We start from the raw sequence: 12679 nt of genomic DNA on the forward strand, positions 1-12679 counted from the left end.
GTTTGTCAGATGAAAGAAGGCAGCGGTGAAAAGAGCTGTTTTTGCGTTTACTCAGTGCTAAGTTTAGTGCGAAATAGACGGAAAGGGGAGGGGCTGTATCTGGCATGAAAACAGCGTTTCCCAAGTGCCACCCCTATCACCCTACGTGCTCAAAAACAACATTTCCGTTGTGTGCTTTGACATATTGACTAGGCTACCTATCTATGCTATAGCCTAATAGTAGGTGCCGTGTTTGGGGGTGATTTAGGGGTCAATAAGTCTAGCAACTCATGGACAGACGACATTTGTTAATTAATTAATTTCAAGAACTTTAAAAGAGAGGCACGACTTCATATATTAGAGTTAGTATGTCGTGTCAACGGATTTGTTGAGGAAATGTGGAATTGCGTTGCACATCTCTCTCTTATCGAGAAAAGTGGAGGTAGGAGGCGTGTCTTCTCTGTTGAAATACCGGCTGGGGGTGTGTCCTTTTACGTTTGGAAATACTTTCCATTGTTCCACTCTATTGCTTTGAAAACACACCCCCTCGGGGTCCACTAACCAATCAAATACAGCCGACCGCCTCTCACGCCCCGCCCACAAATCTATATTAAAGCCCCCTTCATCACATGCCGTCGGCATAAGAAAGCTTCATTACAATAGTGATTATTGGAGGATAGAGGAGGATTATTCTCGCATTTTCCTGTGTTCCGAATTTTATTGATACACAATATTAATTATGGCCGATACGAAGGTTGACTCCGTGAAAGAAATATCTGCAAAGGTAAGAACGGATGCCTCTAGATAAACTAAATTCTCATAAAAAAATATATATATATTTTCTTTCTTTCATTTGTCTCCTAGTTCAGATTTAACGCGAAAGCTTTTTTGTGCTGTAGCTACCCGGAAAGAACCGTTGATTAATTAAAGCAAAAGTACGTGATAACTGCCCTGTAAGTGATTTTAAATTGATACATTATGATTAGAACTTCAAATGGGATACATTGTAACTAGTGCAATCGCGCGTGCGGAATGAGAGCACATTCAAACGCAATTTCTCATTGTCCGGAATGTAACAGTCTGCGCGCGCGGGTTCTTTGTTTATACAAGCGTGTCGGTTCCCCTTTGAACGGCATTGATGTGCGCTGAGACGTCAACTGTTTTACCGCGATAAATCCATAACCCTGTTATTCTTTCTATTTCGTTTTCCAGGTCCTTAAACATGCATAAATAGACTATTGTTACACAATTTGCTTGTTTTGTTTGTCCTATGGTTTTATGGATTATGTACATTTCCGTACAACAATGTTTTGAGCACTCATTTATTCCTAAATTCGTTCGTTCATTACCGGTTAGTTTGTGGCATTACGGCGGGTTTGAGAACGCGTTGATCGGTCGATAGCTTCTGGGCTGAAAGTTTGCCGGTTTGTCTAGGCGGCTTAAAGTCTAAATCGATAGGAAATCTCACATATGATAAAGGAAAATAGAATTGGCGGCACATTTGACGGGATTAAAGAAGCAAGTTATTTCGAATTACCGCTGTTCGGGTTTATCACCATGTCCGATAGCGATTGATTCTGATGCAGCCGATAGGCGGAACTTGGATTAACGCTGCAGTGCATCGGTTTTCAAAGGCAAATATCCTAACCCATTTTTGAAGTTTATGTGTAGGCTAATAAACAAGTGAAGAAATGGTAATGTTACCAGAACTGTTTGACTAGGTTGTAAATTGTGGTGCCGTTGTCTCGTACTCGAAAGCCCTTTACACTCACAGAGGCAGTTGATATGCAAGCCCAGAGATCGAGTAGGCTAAGCTGTTTTATGAATTTCCAACGAGTTTCTATTTTCACATGTAGTGCGACCGCAACGTGGGCTTGTTGGTTTACTAGTTTAAAGCCAGAGACGTCGGTGAATTTAAGGGGGCGGTCCAAGATGATGTGGTTGATAAACGCCTTAAGGGCTAAAGATTATATAAACGAATTAATGCAAATATTTGCATGTGTAAGGCTCATTTAACTGTATTTGACAGAGCTTTAATTGAAAGCGAGTCCCGTCACAGCAAATTCAAGAAGCACACGATATTCTGACATTTATGACGGGTTGTGTTTTTTTTGTTTTTTTTGCCGACGGTTTCTTGTCAATTCTGCGACTGCGCGAACTAAATCCAGGTTAACGTGACGGCGGTGTTTGTGTGCGTGCAGAACTCTGTCGTTTTCTTGTTCGGGATGGATAAGATCGTGAAAGCCATGCGTGCTGCTCTTTGTCTTTCATTAGAGTTCGGCATCAGCTCGCCGTGGTTCTGAATTATCCAGCTTGTTTGACGCTTTAAGCTTTTGTTTTCTGGAGCTGCAATGTAAGCAAGTGCGTAGACGCCAAAATATGCTTGCTTAATGCATTTACATTTTACAATACACAGCCGCCGAGCCTCACTAAGTGTCAGATTACAAACGAGCTCTCTCGATAGGAGGCGGGAGCATGAGGCGATGATGGACAGCACACTTCTCTGCGGCAGCCAATCAGGCGTCAATGTCAGATGGGCGTCATTAGAGATGCAATTTAAATTTGTGCGCATAGGGGGCGTTTTGCTCACGTCAGTCGTAATCTGCATTGACTCTGCCTATTGGACACAGATGGCTCCAATCTGACAAAGTTTAATGTTTTTTTAAATGTTAGTCAAGAGAAATGCATAATTTTTTTTTTGTAGGACTTGAAAGAAAAGAAGCTCCTTGAGGAGAAGGAAAATGGAAAAGATGCCACTAATGGAAAGGTAATTACATGCAGTGTTCTCTACTATTCATCTACTTTGGCGTTTAATGGAGAACATGCACTGACCTTTTTTCCTTTAAACGTGTAAACAGGAGAATGAAGAGAACGGAGAGCCTGAAATTGATGATGAGGAAGATGATGAGGTAGATGAAGAAGATGAGGAGGAAGGAGAGGGTGGGTGCAACATTAATGTTCACAATTTACTGCCATGACGACAAACTTATTCGAAGATTTTTTTTAATTGTGGCTGATGATCATTTTTTGCAGGTGATGAGGATGAGGACGAGGATGAAGATGACGACGAGCTAGCTGGAGGAACAAAACGGGCTGCTGAAGATGATGACGAAGATGATGAGGTACAATCATGAATTGCTATACCAAAAGAATACTGGAACCGAGTGATGGTGGTTTCCACTTTTGTCACCGTTCGAGTAATTCATTTTCGAATCCCCCTTTTCTTTCAGGATGATGTCGACCCCAAGAAGCAGAAGAAGGATGATGATGATTAAAGGATTGCTTCATATTGCTGAGCAGGTGTAGACGCCTCTGCTTTAACTCAACTGTTGGAGCCAGTGGCATTAAGGACTCAAACACATAAAACATGGTCATTTTCAAGTTTGTCACCCATGTAAACCAACTGACCCCTAATTCAAAATTTTCTAGAGGACCGACCACAACTCCGATTTCCAGCATTCGCAATGAAATAAGCAAGACAAGGATTTGTTTGTATTTTTATTTACATTTTATATTTTTGTACATATTGTGAAGAGGTCAGCCACTTTATCGTGATCTCCTGTGACCAAAACGGTGCTTCTTTATGAAATTTTACTTGTTTGACCATGTCTCAATATTTCAACATAAAGACAACATGTATAAAATCAACAGCCATCGAACTCAGAGCATTCCAGTAAATTTTATGTATGAACTTTAGTTGTACCATAACTAGTTGTACCATAAACTAGTTTTTGTATGGGAGGGCTAGGCCAAAGAAAAAAGGAGTTTTGGTTTCTTTTGACTTTGTTTTGTCTGCATTATTTGTTTTACCTTGGCCTGTTTGTTGTATGTGTGGAGTTTGTTGTTCAACAATAAACTTAACTTTTATTTTGTGAGTTCTACCAATATTTTTTGTTTAAAACACATCAAATCATGCAAGGAAACATTCAAAATATATATTCATTGACTCAAATTAACATTTGATTCACCTGTTAATTCACTTCATGAGACACTACACTCAACTTTGACACTTTTAAGATTAAGCATTAGGCTATATACTTTTTTCCGAAGCTACTTTTTAAACCCAATTTATAGAGAAAATGAATAGATTTTATGTGGTTCAGTAAAGGCAGCTTTATGAGACCACCCAAACTACATAAGACGACATATGAAGCTATTATACTACAGTACATCAGATAGATGCCTAAACTGACATGATTGCAAAAGGTGTTCTTCATTTGCAGCACTCTGGAAAAACTAAAAAAAGTCAAGTGCCACTGATGTGTTTTTTTGTAGTACTCAACCAAATAAAACAATTTTCCTAAAAGCCATCCTGATCCTTCAGATTTAACACAACCTGACCTTAACATGCAGGTTTTCTGTTAGGTGTGATATCCCAAAGGTTGATTTTACACATTTATTTCTATAGAAGGGATCCTGCTGGAAGCATGCATTTAAGGGATACTTCACCCAAAAATGCACATTCAGTTAATAATTTTCTCACCCTCATGTCGTTTCAAACCCTTAAGACTTAAGTTCCTCGTCAGAACACAAATGAAGATATTTTTGATGAAATCTGAGAGGTTTCTGTCCCTCCATTGACAGCTTGATCCTCAAGAGCCAATGAGGTTCATTCTCGTGTTACGCAGCACGGTTGAGCTTCTGTTAAAGTTCGCTGATTAATGTTTAAATGTCAATAAAAGCTTTAATTCAATCTGTTCATAATATAAAGCAATCAAGTCTCTTCAGAGAATTTGGACTAAACCGCTCAATTCATTTGGATTAGTTTTATGATCTCTTTATGAACGTTTTGAAGCGTTTCAAAGTGGTAGTTGCATAGCTGTCAATGGAGGGACAGAAATCTCTCAGATTTCATCAAAAAGATCGTCATTTATGTTCTGAAGATGAACGAAAGTCTTACAGGTTTGGAACGACATGAGGGTGAGTAATTAATGACAGAATTTTCCTTTTTGGGTGAACTGTCCACTCACATCTGCATCCTCGCCGCCTTCGCACAGCTGCAGGAGATTTCCCCACTAGGCTTATAAACGCAGGTCATTTGGCGCAGTAGACGTGAACTGAATGTGTGTGTGTGTGTGTGTGTGTGTGTGTGTGTGTGTGTGTGTGTGTGTGTGTGTGTGTGTGTGTGTGTGTGTGTGTGTTTGGCTAAAACACCGGCTGATGTCATGTCTAAGAAGGCATCTATTTCAAGCTTATATGTCAGGGTCACGTTTGAGGAAACTGAATGCTTGTGGTCTGGACGTGAATGAGTGTGGATATGTTATGACTTTTTTTTCTACAGAGAAATTTAGGGTGCATTGGAACAGAAAAAATACAGAATTCACCTCAGAGAAAACAGCAACTTTATATAAAATACGAAATATGCCACGTTACATGTTGAATTTCATATTTCACCTCACATTTTGGCATCTCTTTCACACACATTTCCCAGAGTGCATTGCAAGCATGTGCTTTGATCTGGATAAGGAGCTGCTCAGTCTAGACCGGATGGCAGATGTCAACCAGCCTCAACCGATTTCAATATACCAGCCTTCACTGAAGTGCATCTCATATGCAGGCAGCAGCTTGAGTGTTTGAGGTTTCAGCACCACTGCTGGTATGTGACAACAGCATGGCGCCGATCTATCAAATACTACATGTAAATACACGTCAAAATGTTGGCTCCGGAAATCACGTAGTCTGACAAATAACACATCGGCTGCATATCAAATATAATAAAGTTTGTGATAATGCTTATACTTGGATAGACAGCTCGGGATGAAGAGGAAATGAGGAAGTGAGTATTTAAAAACATGCACCAATTGAAACATAGCAGCACAAGTTGGTTATCAAATTGTGAAAGATGTGAAACTGCAACGATCTATTTAAACTGCTTGCAGACTGTTAAAGATTTCAGACACAAAAGTTCAAATTAAAGTAGGCTAGTCTCTTTACATTTCCCAAGATTTGTTAAACAATTATTATCTTACCAGAGGCGCAGACGACGTAATAAAACAGCCAGAATCGATGGCCAGCCTTTCCCGTTTAAAATCTCTCCACAATCAATACTTTTTTCATTTTGACTGACAAATGGGAAACTAAAACTTAAATTTACAGCTATTTAAAACTGACGAACCACTGGTAAAACAATGTCCACGTCATGCTGAGGTTCATGTAAAATGGTAAATGTCCTCATTAACATTTCCAACAGCTCGGTGCACGAGTTCTCGGTGGATGTGACAAACTGAAGCGCGCACATCCCATACAAATAGATCGTCAACCGTTTGACTCGCTAAAATTCCCCGTCCTCTTCTGTCGCCTACCGGCACTCAAAGGTATCGCACACCAGCGACGTCACAGAAAAGAAGACACGAGGAATGGAAAGGGCCCGTTCTTCACCCAAAACGCGTTCTTTAGGTTAAAAAATTTGATGAGTGGCATAACTTTTAACTGGAAACGCTTTAGCAGGCTACGTCTCATACCACACATTAGGCCTACATCTTTTTTTTATTTTTATAACGGAACACAATGCAAAGTGATCATGTTTTATCATGTTTAAAAAATATGGGTTAAACCAGATGTCCTAGCTTTAATGAGAATTGTTTTTTGAAATTATGTAAAGTTTTATTTTTAAACTATGTTGATATTGTCGAATAACCTTTGTATTATTGCAAATAATTTATTATATAGTATGGTATAGAAAGAGTGCCATATTCATAGTTCATGTATTTACATGATTCTTCAAGAATGTTTTTTAAAAACCTTTTTTATTAGTCCCCCCTCTCCTTCCAAACCTTCATTGAGCAATTGTTAGTCAAACTTTACATTCTGGCCACGGTAAGTTCCAAAGTCTTTGTCTCCAAATCCTATGCAAATGCAGGTGGCAGCTTCTTTTTTAAAACAGAGACATGAACAGCTGTACCAGTTGATGCATTCAATTGGGGAATGGTGGGGGTGTGTATTTAGGGTACATACCCCCCACCCCCCACCCCCACCATCACCATCACCACTACTATCATTACTTTCCTCCCCCACCATCTCTGTTTCCTCTACCCCCATCACACATGCACACCAACTCGCCTTTTGTTACCCCACCTTTTTTTGAAACAAAGCATCCTTTGCTTAGTAACGTATAGTCAAGGGACATCTTGTGTTGGATACGGCAAGTGCCACTGAAATCACATGGCAAGGGACGCTATTAATTGTCCCTAAAGGCAAAGCTGTGGTTGCTTGTACAACCCAATGAGATTAAGTGTAATGAGTTTCCTTGTGAAACATGATAGCTTTGAGAGAAAGGTGAGATGCAAGTGGTCCTCCTGTATTAGTGTTCAGGTGAAATAATTAGGATTAATGAACACAGCAACCATCTCATTTCATGGGCTTAAACAGTCTCCCTGATTCGTCTTATGTAGAGGAGTTTATGATAATAAAAAAATGCAGTTTTGAGCTAAATTTTCATGCATGTACATACAGTATATGATTTATTTCAGCCACGTAGGGAAGTCAGAGATGCTCTCCTGCTCTTTCTGAAGGCTGTGTGTTCTGTAGACATGCCGTTCTCTGCCCACTAGGTGGCGCACTTGCACGACTCTCACAGCGTCATCATGTGTCAGGCAATATCGGCCACTTTATTAGGTACATCTTGCTAGTACCGGTTTGGACCCACTATTCCTTCCTTCCTTCAGAACTGCCTTAATTCTTAATGGCATGGATTTAACAAGGCGCTGGAAACCTTCCTCAGAGATTTTGATCCACATTGTCATGAAAGCATCACGCAGTTAGACCGCACAACCATTATGTGAATCTCCTGTTCCTTCACATCCCAAAGGTGCTCTATTGGATTGAGATCTGGAGACTGTGGAGGTCATTTGAGATTAGTGAACTCATGTTCAAGAAACCAGTTTGAGATTATTTGAGCTTTATGACATGGTGTCTTTATCATGTTGGAAGTAGCCATCAGAAGATCGGAACACTGTGGTCTTAAAGGGATGGAGATGGTTAGAAACAATACTCAGGTCGGCTGTGGTGTTTAAACGATGATCAGTTGGTACTGAGGGGCCCAAAGTCTGCCAAAAAAATATCCTCCACACCATTACACCAGCAGCAGCCTAAACCACTGATTCAAGGCAGGATGGATCCATGCTTTCATGTTGTTTAGGCCAAATTCTGACTCTACCATCTGAATGAAGAAATCATGACTCATCAGACCAGGCAACGTTTTTTCAATTGCCCAATTTTGCTGAGCCTGTGTGAATAGAAGCCTCTTGTTCATATTCTCAGCTGACAGGAGTGACACTGGTGTGTTTCTTCTGCTGCTGTCTGTCTGCTTCAAGAGTTGTGCGTTCAGAGATGCTCTTCCGCAGACTTCGGTTTTAATAAGTGTTTATTTGAGTTACTTTTGCCTTTATCAGCTCAAACCAGTCTGGCGATTCTCCTCTGACCTCTGGCTTCATCAAGGCATTTTCACCCACAGAACTGCCTCTCACTGGATATTTGCTCATTTTCAGACCATTCTCTGTAAACCCAACTGATGGTTGTGTGTGAAAATCCCAGGAGATCAGCAGTTTCTGAAATACTCAGACCAGCCCGACTGGCACCAACAACCATGCCACGTTCAAAGTCACTTAAATCACCTTTCTTCCCCATTCTGATGCTCAGTTTGAACTTCAGCAGATCATATTGATCATGTCTACATGCCTAAATGCTTTGAGTTGCTGCCATGTTATTGGCTGATTAGATATTTGCATTTATGTGCAGTTGAACAGATGTACCTAATAAAGTAGCCGGTGAGTAGAACAATTTGAGAGTTACCTAGGGCCGGCTTGAAGGAACCTGGAGGCACAGACACTCTGTGGCCTCCCCCAAACCAAACATGTAACATTTGATTTCATCCTTTATAGGATTTGCATCTTAGTTAACATCAACTTTTGTTTATATTTATGCTTTTAGCAGACACTTTATCCAAAGCAAATTACACAAGGGTAACAAAAGCCACTCATCAAAGGCCCAGCAATATTTGTTTACAGTGTTTATTAGACAACTAAATTAGGAAGCAAGAAATAAAAGACCAAATATACACACTCATATTGTGAGTGAGTGTGTAATTGCATTGGTTTTAGGGTGTAGGGTGGGTGAGTGCTTGCAGAAAAGTTAACAATGATGGTTAAAGTTAATAGTGGATGTTAATGGGAGTGATGGAGGATAGGACCCTTCATGTGTATTGATGAAAGAATGGACCTCCTCTTTTGTTTTTGTAAGGTTGTGCCTCCGATTATTAATATGAAACTGAACAGTAATGGAAGTTCAGTTCATGGTGTTTAGGAATGACCCAGGACCCTCCACACATTTCTTCCTCTTCTATTAAAGCATGGATTTGGATGGATAACAGTAGATGACGTCATCTCCTCCCACCTCTGAACCAAAGGAATTGACTCTTGCTTTCTAATATTAGATTCTGGTAGGATTCCAGGTGCCGGCATCTGAGTCTGTGTGTGAGCCTGTGAGTGTGTGTATGTGAGCTCATGGACAAGATTGTGTCTGTCTGAGTGTCTGTGTTGTCTGTGCGTGTGACACCCGCACTGATCCTATTCTGAGCTTGGCTGTTAATCGGCTTACTTGATATCCTGTGTGTCTGTGTTTTCTATCTTCTTTCTCAGCACTTTTGTCATATCTTGCTGTCAGATCACAGGGCAAGCTGCACGATATGCTGCAAGTAGAAGCTAGCTTTAATCCAGGAACAGTCTCTTTAGCTGTTAAAGTTAATACATATTGTACAAAATTTAGTTCTGGTCATCAAATTTGAGTGCTGATATTTAGTATCAGAACTGGGAGTTTTTTTCTGTTTGTATCATTACACTTTTTATGCTAGTGTGTTTCAAGCAGTCTGTGCATTAGTGGTGGGATTTTTCAGCAGTAGGTTGAATCGCCACACCAGTAGGTGGCGACAAATTATTTGTGTGTTTTCTTTTTTCTTGTTTTTTTTAACCTAATTTTCAACCAAAATGTCATAACCGGACCTTCCGCTAAATGCGACAGACTCTCCAATCATTTAGTCCGTTAAACTTTTATGTACAGAAGAAAAGATCTGTCGCTACTTCCGTTTCATTGCGACTGTAAAAATTCAGTCCACGTCTCTTATTTTGAATAAGTAATTAGTTCGCAACCACTAAAAAAGTATGTTCTTTATTTTACGAATGTGTGTATTATTAATGTAATCTGAATGTACTACATTTACCATGTTGTCATAATCATGTGACCTACAAGCATCAGTTACGTCGCTTCACTGTCATTCACAAATCCTCTCCCATGGCCTCATGGGATAGTAAAGCATTCATTATATGGGATAGTAAAGTGTCCATCATTTGCACACTTCAGAATATCAGCAGGTGAAGTAGGTCGTCCAGGTACTTTTTGCCTACTCTTTTATGAGTACTGTGAAATCGGATGCTGCCACTGTTTAATTCAGTCCACAACTGGTTGTTGTTTGGAGATGCAACGGCTGTTCCTGCTTTGCATGCATGCATGTTGTATCGAAAGTAATGTAATAATGAGAATTCAGACTTGTAAAAAATATTCTCATAATTACAACTTGCAAACTGGCAATTTTCTCAGAGCTCCAATTTGTCATCTATTGTTTGGAACTATTTTTGTTTGTGAAGCAAATGGTACGTTCACACCATGTCTAGAAAATAACCCAGACTTTCTATTCGGAGCTGTTCACGTCCTAGGACTTGAAATTATGCGTTTCTATGGCAACACTATTCAAAATGATATTAAAAAAAAGTCTGTGTAATTTGGATAATAAATAGACTAAACCTCCCATCTCTCGCTCATCATCATGCCATTAGGGACTTATTGTAGCTAAATTTATGCTTGAATAAATGGAAGTTTTATTGTTGTAAACACATTTTTTTTTATAAGTGGTGCTTTTTTTGTGATAAACGTGGTACCACAATGTTAGCATGTTGTGGGTGGCTGCCAGGGCGTTTCTATGCAGTTGCTTTGGTGTTCTGGTCATTGCTTGACATTCTCAGTGGTTTCTTATTGGCCTAGTCAAAAGGGCTCATCCAAGTCTTTATTCAATGTTGGTCCCTATATTCCCCAGGTCCCTGTTTCAAGTAAAAGCATACATTTCCTCAACAAGCTGCACAATTTGAGGTATCATTCAAACTTAGTGTTTTGCATGAGTTATGTATGAGCAACAATGCTTCTTCTATGGAAAACTGTACCGTCTAATGCTGGCACATTCAGCGTGTAGCCAACAGATGTCCTTCATATTCTTCAGCTCAATGAAACAGCTAATAATTCATTTCGAGAAGGGCAGAATGATATTACCCGGTCACTCCTTAAGGGAGCCACAAATGAATTATCACCCTTCCCCGCACAATATGATGATCTGAGATACTGAGATTAAAGATCAGATTCATATTCGTATTTCATTATAGAAAGGAATAGATTAGGTGAAGGGATAAGGATTCCTTAACTACAATGCCCGCGTTGCTCTTTATGGAATTGAGACTGATTTGGTGACCAAGGTTATACGCCGATTTGTAAGAGATGTGTAATCAGTGGAGGCAGTCATGGCCTAATGGTAACAGAGTTGGACTGGTGACCCAAAGGTCACTACTCTGCTCCTAATGTGTGTGCACTTACTTGGATGGGTTAAATGCAGAGGTAAAATTCCAAGTATGGGTTACCATACTTGGCTATAACGTGTCACTTTCACTAATTTATACTTCTGCGTCGAGTGTACGCCGTCGTGTGAATGTTTTCAAGGGCAGTGGTCCAGCGGTGTGAGAAGGTTGTTGATCTAGCATGCTGTGTGTACAGGTTCAAGAGTTGGCAGAGCGTTCAGCAGAGTGTGCCATCTGAACCTCTCTATCCATCCATTCATCCATCCATCCATCCATCTGTCCATCCATCCGTCCATCCATCCGTCCATCCATCTGTCCATCCATCCGTCCATCCATCCGTCCATCCATCTGTCCATCCATCCGTCCATCCATCCATCCATCCATCCATTCATCCGTCTATCCGTCCATCCATCTGTCCATCTGTCCATCTGTCCATCCATCCAATCCGTCTGTCCATCCGCTTCAAACACACGTCCCTTCTTAAAAAAACAGCCTAAAATAAACCACAAGTGGGGTAATATTAATGTATTTATGTCGTATAATAAAACGTGAAAGTGTCTTGACCTTATTTCAAACCCATTTACTTCAAGATGAAGGAACCGGAGGTGCTAAAATGCTAATTCGTTTTCATGATTTGGCTTTCAAATTTACGTCATACCTGCATTGGTCAAGCCAGTGCTATTATGTCCATTCCAGGCATTGTCCACACTAATACGTTTTCGTTTGAAAATGCATCTTTTTCTCTCCGTTTATGTCAACGAAAATTGAGCTTTTTGAAAACGCTTTACCAAGTGTATAAATTTTAAAATTTGCATTGTAGCGTAGACTGTGAAACGGAGGCATTTAAAAACTATGACATATGTTTAATTATGTGACGCATATTGAACCAATGAATGTTTATACCGGTATTGTTGTGCTATTCACTTTCACATTGTTGCTAATGATATTTTACTTTGTACACTCTTCATATCACAGCCCTGCAAAGATGTCTAGATGACTAGTTTCAGCAAATTTACTCACAATTGCTGTCCTGCAGCAAAACATGAGAGTAGTTGCGTTTCAGACCAAACATATAATAGTGACTGAGT

The 12679-nt window shown here is 40.0% G+C and overlaps 1 protein-coding gene across 1 annotated transcript; it reads left to right on the forward strand.

The window, feature by feature from the left end:
- Positions 1-617: 617 nt before the first annotated feature.
- ptmab (prothymosin alpha b) lies at positions 618-3854 on the forward strand. The gene is made up of 5 exons (XM_077199469.1): positions 618-763; positions 2684-2746; positions 2838-2919; positions 3013-3101; positions 3210-3854. Exons 1-5 carry the CDS (start codon positions 719-721, stop codon positions 3252-3254), a joined length of 324 nt encoding a protein of 107 aa, XP_077055584.1. The 5' UTR covers positions 618-718; the 3' UTR covers positions 3255-3854.
- The last annotated feature ends 8825 nt before the right edge of the window (positions 3855-12679 follow it).

The sequence above is a fragment of the Siphateles boraxobius genome, unplaced genomic scaffold, assembly GCF_051911475.1.
Source record: "Siphateles boraxobius isolate OS27281-9 unplaced genomic scaffold, OSU_SipBor_1 1, whole genome shotgun sequence".
NCBI classification, from domain to species: Eukaryota; Metazoa; Chordata; class Actinopteri; order Cypriniformes; family Leuciscidae; genus Siphateles; species Siphateles boraxobius.